The 22,435-nt window shown below is 41.7% G+C and overlaps 1 protein-coding gene across 1 annotated transcript in view; it reads right to left on the bottom strand.

The window, feature by feature from the left end:
• The window catches only part of LOC147728245 (caspase-6-like), a 155,663-nt gene that overhangs the window by 79,364 nt on the left and 53,864 nt on the right, over window positions 1-22,435 (bottom strand). Inside the window, exons 2-3 of the mRNA XM_086962092.1 lie at window positions 21,544-21,585; window positions 15,272-15,308 (exon numbers count right to left, since the gene is read on the bottom strand). Of these exons, the coding sequence (XP_086818218.1) occupies window positions 15,272-15,308; window positions 21,544-21,585 (79 nt within the window). The remainder of the gene's footprint in view (window positions 1-15,271; window positions 15,309-21,543; window positions 21,586-22,435) is intronic.

Here is a 22,435-nt window from a genome sequence, read left to right on the forward strand (position 1 = left end):
TATGGTCGCTAGTATAGGCCTCAGTAAGTCATTTCATGTAAAGGCGGATATGGTTTGTATTCACTTATATACTGTAAGTACCACATTCTAGTTCTAAATTGTTGCCCATGCCATACAGACACACTACCCTGTCCAGAATATGACAAGTTAGGACTTAGGGCCTTATTTAGGATTTGGTGGAGGGGACACTCAATTGCAAAACTGGAATATGTCTCACCCACTGTATTACTAGAGTATTATATCCTTATATCCTATGGCATTTGCAATGCAGCGGACATCATATCGGTCACGTTTGACAGAGTGCGCCATCCGTGCAACTCCCAATGTGTTTCTTCAGATGTATATGTATATATATATATATATATATATACTGCAAGAGCTCGCCTCCGTCTCTACAAGAGAACAGCCGCCACACACCAGCAAAGACGAGGTAGACCCAGTTTTCGTGCTTTCTTCTTTTATTTAGCTTAAAAGTGCAACCATGTCAGCCACGACGCGTTTTGGCAGATCCCTGCCTTGATCACATGACAACAGTGTCGTGGAATACACCTCCTTTTAAAGTGCCAGTGCGCAAAGATGGACATAGAAAAAGTACTATTTTGCATCTTTCTTCATCATTATCATAGTGTGGTACGTAAAATACAAAATGCAGAAAAATAATTGTAAAATACATTTGCTGAAAAGAATGAAAGTTCATTCTTACAAAGTGTATCCTGTATAATACAGTAAGATAAAATATACTATTTTTCAAATGTCCATTCACTTAATACTGTAGTGCATCACCGTGAATCTAACTAAAGAGAATTTATGCTAAAACATTTTTCAAAAATGTGATAGAAAGAAAAAACTCTTTTTCAATAAACAAAAACTGATAACCCATGTGCATAACGGAAATATTTTTTCAAAAACTTATTATAAACACATATCGATACCTTTCCAAAAAGCAGTTCAGAAAAATTTTTTTTTAGTTGTTTCTTATGTTATTGCAAGACAAATACTAGGTAAATATCATATATACGTCTTTCACTCTCCAAGGGTTCTAACCTAATAGATAAATGCAACTCAATACAAATGTCCATACGAGTGCTTCCCACAATTGATCACAATTACCGAGTTAATATACAATGGTGTTTGATCAATCCACTCATGGTTTCATTAAAATTGCATAAATAGTTAAAATCCCTTTCGGAGTATCAAAAATATATATATTTACATTTGCCTTTATCATCATGTAAAATTCATTATTTATAATACAAAATCAATTCATTAGATATTTACAACCCGAAACCAATGGAAAATCAAACTATATACATCCTAATATGTTGAACTGGTGAAAAATGTGCAAGAATGCGCTGTTTCTTATAAGCTAATACTGTCCAGTACTCATTCTAAAAATGTGTACAAATCTTCCGTCATGTTAAGACCTTTTGGCTGCTTAGTATCTAAAGACAGGATGTAATGTGTCTCCAGCCTACGAAGCATGCCTTCCCTATCCCCTCCTCTTCTCTGCGCGGGGACTGTGTCTATGATGTAATATCTTAGGTCTTTCAGATTTCCACCATGGACTTCGTGGAAGTGTCTTGCCACGGGATAATTGGGGTCGTTGTTGGTGATCGCCCTGATGTGTTGTAATATCCTCTTGTGGCTTGGAAGCTTAGTACTGCCTACATATTTTAAATTACAAGTGCACTCAAGTATGTATACCACAAATTCACTTTTACATGTCAAGTGAAACTTGATGTGTTGTGGTTTAGAGCTGAAAGCTGTTAAGAAGGAAGTTTTATTCACTCCAAAGGAACAGGCTTTACAGCTGGAGCACTTATAAAACCCTTTGCGCGCTAGGGACAAGCCTGTACTGTCCTTATATTCTGGACTACATCTTACTAGTACGTCCCCCATCGATGTTGCTTTTCTGTAGGTAATAGAGGGGTACTCTGGAAGAGAGTCTCCAATAACCGGATCTTCTTTTACAAGATGCCAGTTGTGTTGGATAATTTTTCGCAGTTCCCTATGCTGGCGGTTGTAGCTCATAATAAGTCTAGGTGCCTCGTCAGACATTGTTATGCTACTAGTCTTTTCTACCGTCAACATTTCTGCGTTTTGTAGGAGTTCCTCTCTCGATTTTAATCTTGATTTGGCCATTGCCGCATCAATTACCTTGGCACTGTAGCCCCTTGCCAGAAACCTACACTTACTCTCCTGTTGATGCCTCCTGAGTTCCCCTTCATCACTGCATATTCTGCGTAACCGCAGCATTTCCCCATAGGGGATGCTGTGGATTAGATGGCTGGGATGTGCACTACTAGCGTGTAAAAGGGTGTTCCCTGCAGTCAGTTTTCTGTACAAGGTGGTCTTTATCTTGCCTTCATCAGTTTTAACTAGGACATCCAGGAAGGAAACTTGCTTATTACTTATGTCAGATGTAAAACATAAGTTGATGTCATTGACATTGATGTTGTCTATGAAGGTCTGCGCCTCCTGTTTACTGCCCTTCCACACAATGATCAAATCATCGATGTACCGTAGGTAAGATACTATATTGTTTGTGCAGATGTCATGATATTTCTCCTTGAGGACCAACTCCTCCCACCAGCCCATAAACAAACAGGCATAACTGGGGGAGAAGCTGGCCCCCATGGCGACACCCTGAACCTGACGGTACATTTGCTTGTTGAAGAGGAAAAAGTTGTGTTCCAAACAAAACAAAAGCATATCCATTAACATTTTGTTGTGCATTGTAAATTCAATAGATCTTTTGGATAAAAAATATTGTATAGCTTTCACCCCATCCTTATTACGGATACAAGTGTAAAGTGAGGAAACATCCAGGGTTATTAGGAGATACCCTGTTTCCCATTTGACCTTGGCTATTTTTGATAGGAAGTCCCCTGTATCTTTCACATATGACTTTAGTTGGTGCACGTGTTCTTGTAAAAAAAAGTCTATATACTGTGAGAGATTTTCAAGGGGTCCATCACATGCCGCGATGATTGGTCTTCCTGGGGGTGTTTCTTTGTTCTTATGTATTTTGGCTATGAAATAAATTACTGGCGTTCGTGGATATTCTTTTTTTAGGAACTTGAACTCCTCCATGTCCAAAAGTCCCAAACTTTTCCATGCCAGTAGTTTACTAGCCAATTCATCTTGCACCTGTTTGTATTTGATGGGTGAGCTATGGTGGTAACACTGGACGTCGCTGAGCTGTTTGTTTGCTTCAGAGAGGTATTGTGCAAGAGGCCACAGCACAATATTTCCTCCCTTGTCCGAATTTCTTATCACCACCTGATTTTCATTTTTTAATTTATCCATTAGATTGTCATATTGAATCTGTTCCTTTGTCCTTCTTTTCTTGGTCATTTGAATCTTAGTGTGTAGTTTCTTGATTTGCGCAACTACTGTATCATTGAAAACATCAATTGTGTCTTTAGTTGTAATTGGTACAAACTTAGATTTTCTTTTAAACGGTGTATCCGGTTTCTTATTTGCCAGACTCCTTGTTTGTTGCGAATTGAGAACTGGAAAATCTTGGGAACTTTCTACATTCTGTGACTCCATGTTATTTGGGGAAACAATTCGGGTATTTATTATTCCTTGGACAGATGTTAACAGCTCGTAATCTCCCGCTGCCAAATTTACATTGTCTGCCAGTGGATCTTCTTGTATACCCTTGTTTTTTGATTTATTAGTAGGCTGTGTCTTGTGAAATTTTCGTAATTTTAATTTACGTATAAATTTAAACACATCCGCCCTGGTTTTTGTATAGTGAAAATTGCTCTCAGGGCAATACGATAAACCTAGTGACAGCAGTTGTTTCTCAGCCATTGTCAAATCAATGTTTGCTAGGTTTATTATCGTGTTCGAATCCGTGTTCATTTCTTGTGCTTCTACGTTTTGGTCCCCCGTTTGTTGTTCCAAGCACCCCTGCCCCGCCCCCTTCGCTTTGTTGCGTTTCCTCTGGGCGGCCCTCCGCTCCCGCCTGCTCCTTGTCCGTTTTTTGCCGGTTGTGGTTTACCTGCTGAGCGTAAGGTGTCCCTTCTTGTCTTACTGATGTACTCAAGCTCCTCACCCATTGTCAGTGTTGTGGCATCCTCATCCTCATATTCGGATCCACTTTCAGTGTATACACTGGAGCCTGATGCCGAAGACATCTCTGTTTGAGGTTCTCTCTCTGGTTGTGCAGAGCTGGAGGGCTGCGGGTTTTGGCCCGTTTTTTCAGTGCTTGGTTTTCCTGATTTATTTTTTCTCATGGAGTCATATTTCCTTGAAAATGTGAAAATCCTCCCATTTTCATAGTCCTCTTTGTCCCTTCTAAATTTGTACGATTTACGGTTTTTTATTTTGTCTTCCTCCTTTTTCAGTTTGCGTTCCATTTCCTCTTCAAATTTTACTTTGGAGGTTTGTGGGTCACTCATTGTTTGAATCTCGCTGCGCAGTGCATCTATTTTCTGAAGGATTTCCCCTCTGTCAATTTCTGCATGCTTCACTAATAACTCAACTAATTTCCTTGAAGAGTCTAGATTGCATTGCGCCCATTCCGCCATTAGTACCGGATTTGGAGTGTCATATGTGGGTGCTATCATTATTCGTAGCCCTCTGGGGATCCTGTTCACCTCTAAGTATCGGCTGAGGGACTTCGCTTCCCACCATTTGACCATTTCAGTGCGCATCAGCTTTTCGAGTGCCTTGTATTTGTCTTTTAAATCTGTGCCCTCCGGCACGGTTTTGTCCGAGCCTGAGGTCTTGCTTTTTGGTCTTGTTGCTTCGTTTGAGAACAGCTCTTTTGCAGCGCTCTCACGATCCTTTACTGTTGCCGCTGACATGGTTGCGCCTACAATCTGCTTGTTTAATTAAATTTTTCGCCCGCCGCGTAATGGATGTCTTTAAGAAAGGCTCGCCGATTATCGGCTCCCCCTCCGCTCTCCTATTGCTTGCGCGGGTTACTGGTTCAGCACATACCTCCCACCTTCTGATCCATATCGGGTTGCCCGGTACCTGATGAGGTTCGTTGTCCGTCTCCGCCGTCCTACACTCGCTCCTCCGAGCTGCGCCAGACTGCTTCACACGGACGCCTTCTCCTCCTCGGACCTCGGCAAAACTTCCACTTCAGAAGGGGGTTGGGCAGGTTTCCGTTTCCGGTGCTTTCCGAATGGAAGCCTTACTCCACGGATTACGCAGAGACTCAGCTGCCGCTGCTTTTCCTCTTTCTGCTCCACCGCTTGTTGGGAGGGGGTCCACGTCGCTGGGAAAAGCAAACCAGCGAAATATACTGCAAGAGCTCGCCTCCGTCTCTACAAGAGAACAGCCGCCACACACCAGCAAAGACGAGGTAGACCCAGTTTTCGTGCTTTCTTCTTTTATTTAGCTTAAAAGTGCAACCATGTCAGCCACGACGCGTTTCGGCAGATCCCTGCCTTGATCACATGACAACAGTGTCGTGGAATACACCTCCTTTTAAAGTGCCAGTGCGCAAAGATGGACATAGAAAAAGTACTATTTTGCATCTTTCTTCATCATTATTATAGTGTGGTACGTAAAATACAAAATGCAGAAAAATAATTGTAAAATACATTTGCTGAAAAGAATGAAAGTTCATTCTTACAGAGTGCACCATCCGTGCAACTCCCAATGTGTTTCTATATATATGTATGTATATATATATATATATATGTATATATATATATATATATATATATATATATATATATATATATATTACCTGCTGGCGGTCGCCAGTAGGTATATATAGTTAGGATTTTTTCTCTATGGGATTTTTGAAAATTCTATGTCTAATAACTTTGGCGTTTGTGGACGGAATTGGCTGAAATTTTCAGGAAAATGGAACATTTTTTTTCTGAGCAGCCCCTGACAATTTGGGGGGGGTTCATCAAGGGGGGGGCTGAGAAAAAAGGGGGGTCCCAAAACGCGTTTTTCCCATATTAATTTCCATAGGGCGGTTGGCCTCACTTTTAGCTCGAACGGCTGAATGGATTTGCACGAAACTTGGCAAAATTGTAGGGACTGTTAGCCCGATGTGCCTTTGCTAGGTCTCAATATATGTGCTCCAGTGGATTTTGAGTAATTTAGGTTCAAAAAAAGATATATATCTGGGCGGAGCCTAACCACACATCTGATCTGATTGGCTGTCAGCACTTCATCCAAGAAGTGTTGGCAGCCATCTTGGGACCAATATACATGATAGCACCTCATTAAAAAGCATTGTAGTTAATAGAGGGTTTTAGGACTTTAGTTACATTATAAATCATTTGTTGATGGTACCATACTCGTTTTAGGAATTGTGGTGGGTTCTAAGGGGATTTTACCATGTGAAAAAACCTTCTGCTGTGATATCATGAATATTGTTTGAAAGAAAACTAATATCTCATGATTTTCCCACAGTGGTTTGGAAGGGGATCTATAAGCTAAACTGAAAGCATATTTTCAGTAAATTCACATTATCTTTCTCAGTCATGTGAAAATGAAGTCTGACATTCTCAGTAAAACATGTACATCCAACAAGGACAGAGACTGTCAGTTGATTCCTTTGTGTTCTACTGCAGCCTCCTAGAGTATTCTAAAGAACAACTAGAGCGCTAACAGTCCTACTTATTACAAAGGTATGGCACACCTGAAGCCATCTTGATTGGAATAAAGTGGTAACTCTTAAAACATTTAATTTAAAAAGAAACAACATGAGGGGGTATATTTTGCCATAGAAAGTATGATTAGTGCTGCAGAATGAAAAATTAGGGCACATTTTGAGTGACTTCTCAAATCCTTTTCTATTTCATTAAAACATTCTGACATGCAGTCTCCCAAAATGGCCACCAGAGACAAAAGAGCCCAAATGTAGCCCAAATATCACCCAGATGTAGCCCAAGTATAGCCCAATGACAGAATGTCCCAGAGTGTTCTAAAGAACAACTAGAGCGCTAACAGTCCTACTTATTACAAAGGTATGGCACACCTGAAGCCATCTTGATTGGAATAAAGTGGTAACTCTTAAAACATTTAATTTAAAAAGAAACAACATGAGGGGGTATATTTTGCCATAGAAAGTATGATTAGTGCTGCAGAATGAAAAATTAGGGCACATTTTGAGTGACTTCTCAAATCCTTTTCTATTTCATTAAAACATTCTGACATGCAGTCTCCCAAAATGGCCACCAGAGACAAAAGAGCCCAAATGTAGCCCAAATATCACCCAGATGTAGCCCAAGTATAGCCCAATGACAGAATGTCCCAGAGTGTTCTAAAGAACAACTAGAGCGCTAACAGTCCTACTTATTACAAAGGTATAGCACACCTGGAGCCATCGTGATGGGAATAAAGTGGTAACTCTTAAAACATTTAATTTAAAAAGGAACAAAATGAGGGGGTATATTTTGCCATATGAATTATGATTAGTGCTGCAGAAAGAAAAATTAGGGCACATTTTGAGTGACTTCTCAAACCCTCTTCAATTTCATTAAAAAATTCTGACATACAGTCTCCCAAGATGGCCACCAGAGACAAAAGAGCCTAAATGTAGCCCAAATATCACCCAGATGTACCCCAAGTATAGCCCAATGACAGAATGTCCCAGAGTGTTCTAAAGAACAACTAGAGCGCTAACAGTCTTACTTATGACAAAAGTATGGCACACCAGAAGCCATCTTGATTGGAATGAAGTGGTAAGTCTGAAAACACTCAATTTAAAAAGGAACAACATGAGGGGGTTAATTTTGCCATAGAAAGTATGATTAGTGCTTCAGAAAGAAAAATTAGGGATCATTTTGAGTGACTTCTCAAATCCTCTTCTATTTCATTAAAAAAATTGTGACATGCAGACTGAAACATGCACTTTGAATACCAGCAGCAGACGTCCCTGGTGAGCAGTAGCTTTACTACAGTGATCTAATGTGCAACTAGAGTGCTAACATTCAGAATTTATGGCAAATGTGTGACACATCTGAATGCCTTCTTGATGGAACCAAAGTAAACAAGCATTGAAAATGCAATAGATCTCGCCCTCGTTTAAGTTAAAGCCATTCTGTTTGTAATGAGGTGGCTTTTTAGCTTTGCTTTTATTAGTGTTTTTCCAACTTTCATGTAAATAACATGCATCTGTATGCATATAAGTATATGTATGCATGCATTTATGTTTGTATTTATATAGATATACAGATGATATATGTATGTATATATATATATATATTCACTGAAAAAACCATAGGCTATAGACCATATATAGTTAGGAATTAGCATTTACAAAACCTTGAAAATTCACTGAAAAAACCATAGGTTATAGACCATATATAGTTAGGAATTAGCATATACAAAACCTTGAAAATTCACTGAAAAAACCATAGGTTATAGACCATATATAGTTAGGAATTCACATTTACAAAACCTTATTTTACTCACACAAAACCATTGAAATTCCATATATAGTTAGTTGCACTAACTATATATCGCGCACCCGCAATCCACTGCTGATGATGTCACATATTACATCATTCATGACATGGTCAGTGACATCACTGATGACATCACTGATGACATCTCAAATTACATCACTGATGACATCACTGATGACAACATCCAGTGACTGTATGTTTCTGTAAAGTTAAAATATGTCTTACATATTGAAGAATGAGTGGATGTATAAGTGTCTGGATGAAGGATTTAGTAGGTGCATGACTGACTGTATGAGTGAGTGATTAAATGTGTCTCACTGAGTGCATGGGTTAGTGACTAAACTGTCTTAATTTGTGCATCATTATGTCTGTTGTTCTGTAAACTGTTGCATGTGTTGATAAGTAGCTATATGAGTAACTATATGGGTTATTGATTGGTTGCCCAAGTATTTGTATGGGAGACTGAGTGTGTGTGTGGGTGGCTGGAAGGTGTATGACTCTGTGCATAGATGTGTGAGCAGTTGATTCACTAGATGTATGGTTTCAAAAGTGCATGTGGAAACAGCTGTATGGGCGGTTGACTGTGTGCATGAGTGTATTGGTGAGTGAATGGATATCTCAGTGCTACATGTCAAAGTAAGTACATATGTAAAACACAGTACATGTGAGAGTTGACATATATAAATAACTGTGCATAAGAGCCAGTGAATGTGTGAGTGGCTGTATGGATCATTGTGAACTTGTATCAGGGATTGTATAAGAGAGTAAATATGTGTTAGTATATGTTTGAATAAGTAAAGTTTGTATAACTGTATAGTTGAGGAAATGGAGGTGTGATTGATTCTTTGCATGACTGACTAGGTGTGTGAGTAACTCCATGGATGAGTGACAGTCTGTGAGTGTCTGTTTACACTGATTGTATCTAAGGTTATATTAGAGTCTGAAGAGGTTCATCGTATTATCACATGAATGATATCATCAGTGATGTGATCAGTAATGTCAAATGAGATGTCATCAGTGATGTCATCAGTGATGTCATTTGAGATGTCATCAATGATGTCATTTGAGATGTCATCAGTGATGTCATCAGTGATGTCACTGACCATGTCATGAATGATGTAATATGTGACATCATCAGCAGTGGATTGCGGGTGCGCGATATATAGTTAGTGCAACTAACTATATATGGAATTTCAATGGTTTTGTGTGAGTAAAATAAGGTTTTGTAAATGCGAATTCCTAACTATATATGGTCTATAACCTATGTTTTTTTCAGTGAATTATATATATATATATATATATATATATATATATATATACATATAATATATATATATCTTTGTTAACTGTAGTAAGTGTCTCTCTGTTGTCTCCCTAGTTCTTGCAGAAACAATTTCCAGTTTCTTTCCATAGACCCATCTTTACCTGATAGTTTACCAACAAGCAGAAAACTAGGCACTTAAATGACTAGGCACTTAAACATGGATAGCAAAGTTCTTACTACTTAACCCACCCCTTTTGGTTTTCGGAGGTGGGGGACTAATTCTGTAAGTAACATGCACTCAATAATGCATGCTGAAATAAGAGGTATCCTTCTATCCTAGCCTTCATTACATTAAACAGATGAAGATTTGGTATTCTGGAGCCTGGAGGGTACCTTTCCAAATCAGCATTATTGTAGTACTGTCATCTCTGGCAGGGAGGCTTAACTCAAAGCTGCCAGAATCAGACCGGTCCTATTCCAGAGAACATGAACACCAGGCCTGAGCTGGTCTAGTCACCAGATACTAAAATCCAATCTGGTTTTCAAGATATAAATAATATCTAGGATGGTTCAGACACAAAGGATATAAGTGAGGATTATTAGCATATGTGTTGGACTTGGCCCTTTTGGCAGGCTCACCCTTGAACTTTTTGCTTTTTAATATTACATAATGTTAGTGATTTCTGGACTCTGCGCACTTTAGCACTGTGGCCCAGTGTAAAGTGCGTGCGCTCTCTGAGTGCGTGTGGTGAGATTGGCCTGTCCTCCCATAGGAATGCATGGGGGATATGAGTGTCCATGTTAGTTCCTGATGTGTGGTGAGTGCAGGGGGCGAGTTCAGTATGTGCGAACTATACAGATTAAATGATGTGTGACGGTGTGCGGAGATTTAATGTGACTAGTGTAGAAGTGCCACTTTTAGAAGTTGGCATTTCTGTGTGCAGTGAATATGAATTGACTGTCTGGCTTGTGATTGACAGGGGCTGGCTGGTGTGCTTGGCTCCAGGAGTCAGGATGGGTCTGCCTGGTGTTGAGGGAGGAGATCTGCATGTAGATGGGAGAGAGGAGTTTCACCTGGGACCTGAATAGGGCTGGGCCTTCCCTCCACAATGCTGGCTCCACCCCCTGTGGTGCGTCTGATGTCCCTGGCCTGTCCTGTGAATAGGGAGAGGGGTTGAGCAAAACAAAGTTCTCCAGAACTAGTTGCATCTGGTTCTCCCCTTGCCTGCACCTTTTGGAAACAAAGGAAATGTGTGTATAAAAAGGGGCTGTGACCCCATGTAAAATTTTCTTGTTCTTGTTTTGGACTGGAATCTGCCAGGGGCGTGCTGCTGCTGGGGCTCAGGGGAAGGCATGCCTCCCTGGGCCCTGCCCTGCCGCTGGATGCCTGGAGGACTTCTTCTTAGGACCCTTCTGCTTTGCTTGTCATTTCCAGGCCCTTAAAAAGACTTTGGCTTCATTTTTATATTTAAGGACTCTATGCTTCTTTAGGCACCCTGGGTGTGCTTTGCTGAGATTCCCCTGCGGAGCGCTGCCCTTATTTTACCAAGAGCCTCTCTTGTTAGCCTGCAGCACGGCGCTGCACTCATTTTCGAGGGAATCCCATCACAGGGATTCCCCCGCTGTTGTTGATTCCTAGCGGGTGCCCACCCTCCGTCATGGCCGCCTATTTTGGTTATTTTCAGTGCAGGTGACCACCCTGCATTATGGCCGCCATCCTTGTCCTGTATTTAAATTACGGGTGCGCACCCCGTTGTTGTGCTGGTCTTCAAATGCGCGGGTGCCCACCCCGCGACTTTGCCAAGATTGCCGCCGCAGCCCGCCTGGTTGAGGGCGGGGCCACCCGACAGAAGCGTAAGTGACGCCGCGGCAAGAGGGGAAGCTCTGCTGCGTCATGAGGAAGACATGAGCCCACCCGCCTCCTCGAGTGTCAGTAAGAAGTCCCGGGGCTCCCAGGAGGAGGCCCGGGTGAAACGGGAAGGTCGGCAGAGGCCGCCGATGGCAGCGCGGGGCTCCCAAGAGTGAAAGGGAAGCCCCATGCTGCAAGAGAAGTGCTGCCGGTCCCACAGCACAGGAAGAAGACCGGAGCCTTGCGAGTCCCGGTGGTTGCAGCAGGACACCAGGCGGAGCCGCCCCAGCGAGAGAGCGAGCACCGCATTAACCGGTGAGTTAAGCTTGAGTGGGGGCTGAGTTGGGAGCCCCCATAGTGCTCCTCCCCATTCCTTTTGCCTCCCTGTCCTTAGTGGTGCTTCCCAGTTGAGCCGCAGTTAAGGGCAGCTCCATCGAAGGGGGCATGTGATTATTTATTTTAGAACCTAGAAGGCTCCAACGAAGGGCCAGTGATTGTTTCAGAGAGTCCAGTGAGGGGCCCGAGAGGCCTGTGATATCCCCATGGGATGCCTCAGTGCTTTGGGGCAAGTTCTTCTATTTTGGGCGCATAACTAGTTAAGGGGCCATGTGTGTCTTTCAGAGCCTAGGTGGCTCTAACGTTTGGTCGCAGTTTTATTTCTACGGGCCAGTGAGAGCCCATGCCGCATGTTTTACTTTCACAGCTGCCCAGCAAGTAGTGGGCAGCTGCACCGTTTAGGTATTTCTTTCAGGGGACATGTTCTTTTTGAACCGAGGAGTGAGACGCACTCCTTCGCCCTAACTTGGCCTTCCACAGCTGTGCAGCACTTAGTGTCAGCTGCAGCATTTAGGTCTCCAGTGTATTGTTCTCAGCTGTCCAGCCAGTAGTGGGCAGCTGCAATGTTTAGTTTTTGACGCAGTGGCGCAACCTTGACTTTCGCTGCCTAGGCAGCAGCCCTGACTCTCTGGACATAAGGCATTTGAGTCCCCTTTTTAGATGGCCAGTTGGCCAGGAGGATTGTTACACTGATAGGGTGCAAGGCCCTAATGTGATTTATGTGCTAATGCTTTTTTGGGTGCTAGAAAATGTATTGTGTATAGTATGTTTTGGCGCCCTTATTTTGATACCTCTAAAATATGGTTTATGACTATGGGGTTGTTTTACCTATCTTGGTTTGTGTTAGGGAGATTATACTTCCCTGTGTGATTTACGCCCCTAGTGTAATTTTCACTTAGGTCGTTAGGGGGTTAATGTATTTAGACTTGTGGGATACCGTGCATGATGTAGTTCATGTCACAGACTGTTGCAAAGTACAGTGATTACCAGTGTTTACTGGTTGTACTTTGTATGGCCTATTTTACTTTTACCAAGTTATCTATTTTACTATTTCTTTACCAAGTGCTAATTCTGACAGTGGCCCACGTGGCCCTGTCATGTGTACATAATCCCTTGTAAATATTGCCCAGTGCTAGTTGGCACCGTTTACAGAATGTGATTATTATTCTAATTTGTTTTGAGAATACAAAGACTATTTTTGATATAACCTTGTGTGGAGTTCCTTTTGGGGGGGACCTGGGATTTTGTTGCTGTTGTGTGTGTGCGCAAATGCTTTACACATTGCCTCCGGGATAAGCCTTACTGCTCGTGCCGAGTGGTGGTCTCTGTCTGGCTTTGGCGCAAGCCTCAGCCAACCAGAGATCCCATTTCTAACAATATGCATATTTGTTGGTCATTTTGAAGACCCAACTGGAGTTTATCAGTTGACTTCTCAAGCACAGTTCTAATGAAAACCTACGTTAAACACATTTGATGGTGATTCGAGATATCAATGTAGAACAGTGGGTTTTAATCGTTTGGCTTCAGTGGCCCTCACTCAATTTTTACTGGAAGTTGTACTGAACTCTAAGATTTTAACCTTAATACAATAAACAGAAATATGTATACCTCAAACAAATAAATTATTATGAAATATTGTATTTTATTTTCAATACCAAATAACATGCACGAATCGACGTTTTAATGGGAAGTTTGGAGCTTTTCAAAATGTAGTTTTATTTCTAAAAGATGAAGCAATATGCATACCACTTGTTTGCTCCAAATGCATTTTCTCTTTTTGTCAGCGCACACAAGTGCTTCTGTTAATGCCATCAATCGTTCACACTAGTGGGGCATATTACCAAGGGCCTTATCGCCGCTTTAGCCGGAATTTTTCCCACCAAAGCGGCAATAATTTTATTGCCCTATTACCTAGCTGTCGCTAACACCAGTTAGCGACAGCTAGTAGGAGATAGCGATCATCTTGGGCCCACTTTGCATGTCCGCGATATTTATCGCTAATGACATGCAAAGTGGGCGCGCCAAGATGTTAGCGACTGTAAACAGTCGCTAACATTGCTATCTCCTATTACCTACGAAGGGGTACTTTTGGAAATATTCGCGCTAAGCGTGAATATCTCCAAATGCTAACGCCTGCCCAGAGCAGTTCTTAGCCATGTTATCCAAGGGTAGGTGGATAACATGGCTAAGAGCATTAGCTCGGTAATGCATGAATATCGCTGACTTTTCAGCGATATTAACCCATTTCAGCTGATTTTTATCTCATTTGAGATAAACCTTGTTAATAGCAAGGTTTATCTGAGATAAAAATCGATGGAGCTCGGCGATAATAATATTGCCGCTAACCGTGTTAAGCGATAATTATCACTTAATCTTGGTAATATGCCCCTATATTCCACCTGCTGTGTTTGCGCTGTTCCCCGTCTTGAGATTAGGCTACCAACGAAATATTTATCCTCTAATTTCATACTCCCTAACTAGCATTTACATGTTTTAAAAGTTTTACCTTTTGTAAACATACAGGTACATGCATCAATCTCGGCATTTGCGATTCCTTAATTGCGATTTTTAAGGAATCGCAATTAAGGAATCGCAAATGCCTATGCATCAAGAAATCGCTAAATAAATTGCGATTCCTTAGAATTCCTTATTTGCGATTAGCATTTTGCGAATCGCAATTAAGGAATCCCTTCCCATTCATTCCTATGGGCCTAGAGGCCCATAGGAATGAATGGGAAGACAATCTCAATTTGCGATTCGCAATTAGCTAATCGCAAATTGAGATTGAGATTTCAAGGGTGCAGGGGTGTCCAAAGGACACCCTGTTGCACCCCTGAAATCAAACACTGCACTTATGTTGTGTACACACATGCCCTAAGGGCATGTGTGTGCACAACATGAAAGTTAAAAATATGAACAAAATTGCATATTTCTAACTTTTCGCAAAATTACCATGAGGTCCAACCTCATGGTCATTTTTTCTCTCTAATTGCGAAATCGCAATTTTTTTAAGTTTCATGCATTGCTTTTAAGGAATCGCAAAATTGCGATTCCTTAAAAGCAATCGCACTTTCAAAAATCGCTAAAATAGCGATTTCTTCACTTTTAGGTTGATGCATCCCAAATAGTGATTTGGGAATCGCAAACGGCCGAATTTTGCGATTCGCACCGTTTGCGATTCCTAAATCGCTTGAGGCATGTGCCTCATAGTTAATTAATCTGCTAATATTATTTCATTTTCAGTTCCGGTCCCACTGAATAGGAGTCAGGTATGCCACGTTAAGAACCGCAGATGTGGGACATAAATCCACAATGAGACCTTTCTCATTTTTTAATCAATTCTCGTTTCGAACATACACAATTTACAACAAACCAAAATAGTTGGGAAAATAAATGCAAGCAAAGTTTATCAAACGCGCATCTTACCTAACATCAACTACTTCCATTTTAGTAATGCCCCCATCTGCAACAGAGAAAAATTATGGAGAAAATTACACAATGCTGCATTTTGCTGCTCCAAATCATTTCATGACAAAATTCAGCATATATGAGGCGATGTACATCAAACAGCAGTATGACAGCCCCTAACATTCAATCTAATTTTCTGAAAAATCAATTAAATCTTTATTGCCGCTAGTAAACCCAAGGTCCTCAAAAACACTCTAGGTGGACCACAACGTTCTTTATGATGCACTCATAAGAGCCACTCACTTATGTAATTACTTTATATTCCATATGATGGCAAGGCTCCTTGACTCTCCATCGGATTGCGCTGGATCAGAAAGCCAAGAAACAGTTAGAACCGACAGTTTTTACAACATGGCCAACATGAGTGCCCAACTGGGTCAGCTTCAGAAAGAGGAGTGTTATGGATAAAAGAAACTGGCAAGGAGACAGCTTTTGAAGATGAGTATGGAATTCTGCAGTGCGGTGGTCGGCTCCAATGTCAGTCCTTCCACGGGGAACGGCTGCCTCCATAAGCGACTATGAATGCGATCAACATTCTTCTTGCACATGAACAAAAGTTGCTGAATGCAGAAGTTGTTTGGCTAATGAAGAGGCATCACCCGTAGGCCATCTCTAAAAATCAAGATCAGTGTACAGACCGATTTACTTTTGCACTGTAGCCATGGAAACTCTTGCTGATTGGAGCGCCCCAAACCAATTACAAGGAAGAAGCTATCATTGACGCATTGATGTGGATAACTGTCACCTGGTGAACAAGTCCATATGAGAGGTCATTGTAACTTGGTGCAGTAAAGAGCTAGGCAAGGCATTGTTTGAGAGATCAAGAAAACAGGAAGGCTCTCAGCTAGAGAGGTCAGGGACAGGGCTACCCTGTTTGCTTGAAGGGAGGTTCCTTCAGAGTTGGACCTCTACTGACCATTTCTCGGGATGCAGAAACAAGTTGGTATTTATTTATTCACAACTAAATATTATTGTCTGCTTTTCTCCAACTCACAAGAAACAAACCGTTTTTCTTCATATTTCATCAGTCGTTAGATAGGCCACAATCCACATTTATTCATATACTGACAGCTGTTGAGATATGTTAGAAAATAATGAAAGCTAATTTGTTTCTTGATCAAAACATTATCATGACAAGAACTGTTTTTAACACCTCACTTGAGATACTTGGATACTGCTTCAGCCTGATGGGTGAAGTAAATAAGGAGCTGTTGGAAATGGCCCTTTTTGCAGGGTTATCCCCAAACCTTTTGCTTCTTCCTCCCTTATTTTTCCTGACCTGTGGTTGTTGGCAATAGGACACTGGGCCCTTTACCACTGCTGATCGGTGCTAAAGTGCATATGCTCTGTGTAAATTGTTATTGTAATTGGTTATCCATGATTGGCATATATGTATCACCAAGAAGTCCCTAGTAAAGTGCACTGAGTGTGCCAGGGCTGGTCATACAAATGCTGCTAGTGGGCCTGCAGCACTGATTGTGCCACCCACATGAGTAGCCCAAAAATGTTGTCTCAGGCCTGCCACAGCAGTGCCTGTTCTGTCTGTGAACTGCCAAGTCCTCCTGGTCAGTGTCCCCACTAACCAGGCCTAACCCTTCCCTTTCTGTGCACATTGGTCACCCCTATGGAAGGCCCAAGGTACCCTCTTGGGCAGGGTGCAGTGTATGTGAAAGGTAGAGCATGTAATGGTCCAGGTGACATGCTCTGTTGGTAAAGTACAGCCATTTTCGTTTTTCACTATTGTAAGGCTATCTTGCCCATAGGCTATCATGGGGAATGCTGGCTACAGTGGCTACCAGCATATATCCCCATAGGAGCAAGATAGGACATAAAAGTCTGGTATCCCTGAACTCAGAATGTAATAACACATCTTGCAGGAAAAGTGTTTTTTAAATCCTGTGTTTTAGAACAGTACTTTTAGAAAGTAGCTGTTCTCTTGTCTGACCTTTCTGTGTGCCTTTGCCTGTTTGTGAAATGACTGTTTGGTTTGAGAGTGACAGGGGCTGGGGAGCCCCAGGAGGCTGGCTGGGTCAGCTCTAGGCTGAATGTCTGCATCTGCATCTTGAGTGGTGGGAGGGGATAGCACATGGGCCTGAATAGGACTGTGCCCGCCCCCCACAGTGCTGGCTTCACCCCCACTGGTGCGTCTGATGTCTCTGCCCTGCACTGTGGAAGGAGAGAATTAATCATGTGAACAAAGTGCTCCAGGGCTGTGCTTTCCCTCCACAATGCTGGCTCCTCCTTCTGCTGGGCGGCTGACGACCCTGCCCCTCTATCTGAAAGGAAAGGAGAGGCCAGGAAAACAAAGTGCCCAAGGAAAACCCAGAACTGGTTCAGACCGGGCTCAGAGACCTCCTGTACAAAAGGAACAAATACTTTTAAGGGTATGAGTACAGGGCCCCTGACTACAGAAAATTAGATCATCCTGGAAACAAGAAGGAACCTCTGCCAAGGAGAAAGCTGAAAGACTGAAGAAGAAGGACTGCCATGCTGTGTGATGCTGGACTGACCTGCAGTTGCTTTGCTACCAAGGAGAGGTGAAGGACTTTGCTTTGTGCTTTGTTCCCTTACTTGAAGGAATCTCCAAGGGCCTGTTGTGAGCTGGCTCCCTGTTTTAAAGTCCCAGGAATAAAAGGACTTCACCCCCAGCTTCCCTGAGCTCTGCTGAGAGAGCTCTGTCCTTCCTAGAGTGCTTGGGCCAGTTGTGGTGCCTCTGAAAGGTGTACCTGTGCTGGAAAGTGGTAAACCAAGATTTGAGAGACTTTACCACAGAAAAGTTATTGCATCGCTGGCTTGCGGAGTGCATCCCAAACAGCACGAGGAAATTCCCGCCTCTACGAAGGCCGAGATCGTCACAGCGCCTGTTGCCGCTGCCGGAGATGTTGCATCCTTTGTTTGCGGGAAGATCACCATTGTTGCGAGCATCGTCGCAGAGCCCGTCATCGCTGGGTGAGATCGCTGCACCGCCTGCTTGCGGACCGCATCACGTCGCTGCGAACATTGTCGTAGAGTCATCGCATCGAGGAGCTGCAAGAGGAAGATCGCCGCTGGATCACGCATCCTCGTACCGGAGATCGTCGCAGCCCCTACAGATCATCGCATCGTGCCTTTGCGAGAACAAAATTCCTACGGAACCTAAGCACCGGAATCCATACAAGTCATCGCCTTCCTCCACATAAAGACCGGATTCATCGCAACACGTCCGCTGCTGCAGCAGGACTGTCGCCAACACCTCCCCATGGTCTCAGGAGCAATGCATCGCTTGTTTTCCACAGCACCAGCTTCTGCTTTGGAACTTTGTCGCACTTAAAGGTACTGTTGGCTAAACGTGACTCAACCGTGAACTTTTCACGCGACTGTGGATTATTTGATCGCAACTTTAAGAACTCTTTCGCAACCATATTCTTGAACTGTGTATGTTGGATTTTTGTCGTTTTGGTCTTGAGTAGTTTAGATTAATTACCTTTATTTTTCTAAGCTGTTGTGGAGCCAGTTTGTGGTGTTTTCACTATGTTACTGTGAGTGTTGGTACAAACACTTTACAAATTGCCTTTGATACCAAGGGGGTGAACAGGGGTTATCTAAAGAGGGTATCCTCCTTACCCTGACTAGAAGCAAGGGTCCCTATTTGGACAGTGGTACCTACCTCAGCCAACTAGAGACCCCCAGTTCTAACAGGAGCTAATGATAAAAAACGAACCAATTTGTATGTGACAACTTTAAACTGTATAAAGCTTAGAAATGTAAGCATGTGTGGTTGAATGTAAGGTGCTGCCCTCAAATTTAAAATGTGAGAATAAATTGAAACACCAGGAGGAGACCTTTGATGAAGCGCCGCCTATTAAATAGGTGCTGGGCTACAATCAAATGACCCAGGTTTTTAATAAAATTAAGATGGAAGCTGGTTTTATAGTGTATGAAATGGCGCAATTGTTGGAGAAGGGTCCTGTGTGTTTTAGTCATTCAGTCACCCCTTACCCCTAATGTTTCTGGAACAGGAAGTTATAAAATGTTGGTGTTTTCAGAAGTAAAGGCAGTAAGCATAATTTGCATGCATGATCTGTAACAAAACCCTGTCTTCTCCTTCAGCACAGGTAGAAAAAAAAGCTTTATGCACCGGAGTCAACATGCCACTAGAGTGAAGACTAGGCAGCAAGAACATATCAATTGCAGAAAAGCTACAAAATGAATATGTTTTAGAAAATGAGAGGTAAGTGACTGATTAATAGGGCTCACAGTTTTATGTTATTTTGTTTTTACATTTCTGTCTGTAATTATCCATATTTATTTTTTACCATCTTATTGGTATTTACTGTTCTGAGAATAAATGAAATTGTAAAATGGTAAATTTACACATTTATTTAACTGATGAACATGCACCTATACTTTAACGGCAGTTGCGTTTTAGCAAATTAAGCAGACAAATAACAAAACATTACTCCCACAGGAAAATATTACCATTGTACTTCATATATATGATAGAGCGGAAATCTCATTTCATTTGTAGGGGTGCATCATAATCACGAGTAGAGCGCACTCGCATATAATCATGCAATTATATTAACGTGAGGTGTTAGAATTGTGAAACTTTTTAATGTAACTATGTGACGTATTTTAGGTTACTGACAAGTAGTATGGATAATTAACATAGGAAATAATATAAATAGAAAGAAACATTAACATGGAAAACATGTGTTGTGAAGTTGACACTACTCATATACTAAATGTGATTAGCATTTCTATTAATGGTAAGATGTGTTAGCCGAAGCACCATAGAGTTATGTAAATCTGTTAATGCTTAGAGTGATACGTTCTTATGTTAGCTAAAGTCATAGGCCTGAAATGCAAGTCCCTGACAACTCTCGCTTTAGAATTAATAGTTTGAATTTAATGTGCACTGTGGAATCTGTTCTTTCTCACATTTACATTGCAGGTGAAGAAGTATTCATTAGGGAAAGTGTAATGTCTTTATTTTAGCATCCAGGTAAGGAGAAAAGAAGATACAGTTACATGGTTTGGAGGTGATAAAGACATAGACGGATTCACACGGGAGAAGGCATGGTAGCCAAGGATGAATTGTTACGAGGGATGTACACAGAGAACACAGTTGAAAAGTACTCCCATGACTGCTCATTGTTGAATATGCTCACGCTGTGCATTATGGGAAAGCTACTTGTGAATAACAGATTGTTGGAATTAGGGACAGGCCCACTTCTTTCTTGCCTTCGGAGAGGGAGCATCCCAGAATTAGCTCTTTCTCATGCAATAGTGGCTTTATGCTACTTACTTATTGATGATGGAGAGGCTTCTTAGGAAGTCTACACGTACTGACACCTTTCTGTTTTTTCACTGAAATGCTCATGTAGGGCTAAATCATATTTGTGGTCTTTTAATTGAATGTAATTTGGCCATGAATCTTATGACCCCTGAGGATATTCAAAATTTTAGTAAAAAAGAACTAAAAAAGAGGCTCCTTAATGTTAGTGCATCATCGCGGGATGTTGTCTTGAGCTCATGTAAGGATTTCATCTTAGTGATAGAGTAGGGATAAATTTAAGGCTCTTCATTCATCAACCTTTGATGCAGGGAAATTTCAACTCATACTTCCTGATTCTCTGTATCCTACTTCTGGAACTAATAGTTTTGTTCATGCTGCACCATTTATATTGGATGCATAGATTTGGCTTCATGCTAATTCCTTTGTATTTCTATACCCGGTGTCTCTATGTCCAGATATTCTTGCCTATGTAATAAACTAACTAACCTTATATAGCTATCCGTGGATTATGATGTGACAAGGAGGATTATTGGCTAATTGACTGTGTATTAACACTTTTTTCACGTTTATAATTTCATGCTGCTAAATCGAACCATTGACATGTGTCTCTACAAGTACTTAGATCTAGAGGAGTTAGAGCTGTTTTGGGGGTAGTGGGTACCCGAAAGGCTGAAAGTAGGTCACATGGGTGGTGACACTGAAAACAGACCACATTCCATTACTTTCAACATATTGGAAAATAAGGCTCAGGGAGCCCCAACGTCAAAGGATTGCTGTTTGGAGACATGACAATGATGTCATTTGATACAATCACCTTCTTTTAGGACAGTCGGGTTTGAACTTGATCCGGTAGTCTTTTTGTCAAATTAGTAAATTTGGAATTTAAGAACAATAACTATATTGACGCTTTAGGGACTGCCCCGCCAAATCCCCAAATAATTGTATACTGCACCTTCGGATCCCGGCACTCGTTGACTGTCTGTTTCAATAGCTCCTGTAATGTAAAACATAGACAATTATAGCCCGCCCTTGGATAATAATCCTTATACATAAAAAACATTTCTTTAAACATTTATTGAAAACAATAATATGAAAAGCTGGTATTAGAAAAAACAATGACTCTGTCAGTCCCTCCTTCGTCCCTTTATTGGCATTTTGTATTACATACTGTAATGGTGGTATAATATTACAGGAATTCCATGGTAAACCCAAAAGAACAGAGTATAATTAAAATATTCATTATAAGGGTATTTTTCCAAGGCCAGACTATGACACTTGTCTTGAATGTGTTGTGGACAGTAGTTACAGCACATTAGCAACTATAAAGGAGTCATAACCATAAAATAACCCAAGGAGGGTTCACATAAAACCGTAAACTAAAACTAGGGATGGAGAAGGAAAAGGAAAAGAACAAGGGGAGTGGTGTGAACAGATCTGGTCTTGTCAGGCTCTTCTTGATTGTGAGTGTTTAGCGGATTTAAACGTAATCATGCGAGGGTAAGTGGAGGTTCCAGAGAGTTGAGAATGGGTTCCATCTTCTATGTGTGGGGGAGGGGACTGCACAGTGCGGGAACACCGGGCAAAATTCACAGCCAGGGAAAGCATTATGGCGGAGGTGGATTGTGAAATGAGAATTATCTCGTGGGAGAAGTCCTCAGTGTTTGCAAGAACAGGTAATGTGTAATATATGTGAAAGCCCTTAGCCTCCTTTCTGTGGAGAGCACGGCCCTCAGCTTCGGTCCATCTGAAGAACTAGTGGCGCACCCGCCTTGCTCCCTTGTATGGACAAAAAAATACAAAAACATAAGATCACTTACGTGTAAACATCACAAAAAGAGCTCAAA

Source organism: Lissotriton vulgaris, chromosome 3_1 (assembly GCF_964263255.1).
Source record: "Lissotriton vulgaris chromosome 3_1, aLisVul1.2, whole genome shotgun sequence".
In the NCBI taxonomy this organism is placed as follows: Eukaryota; Metazoa; Chordata; class Amphibia; order Caudata; family Salamandridae; genus Lissotriton; species Lissotriton vulgaris.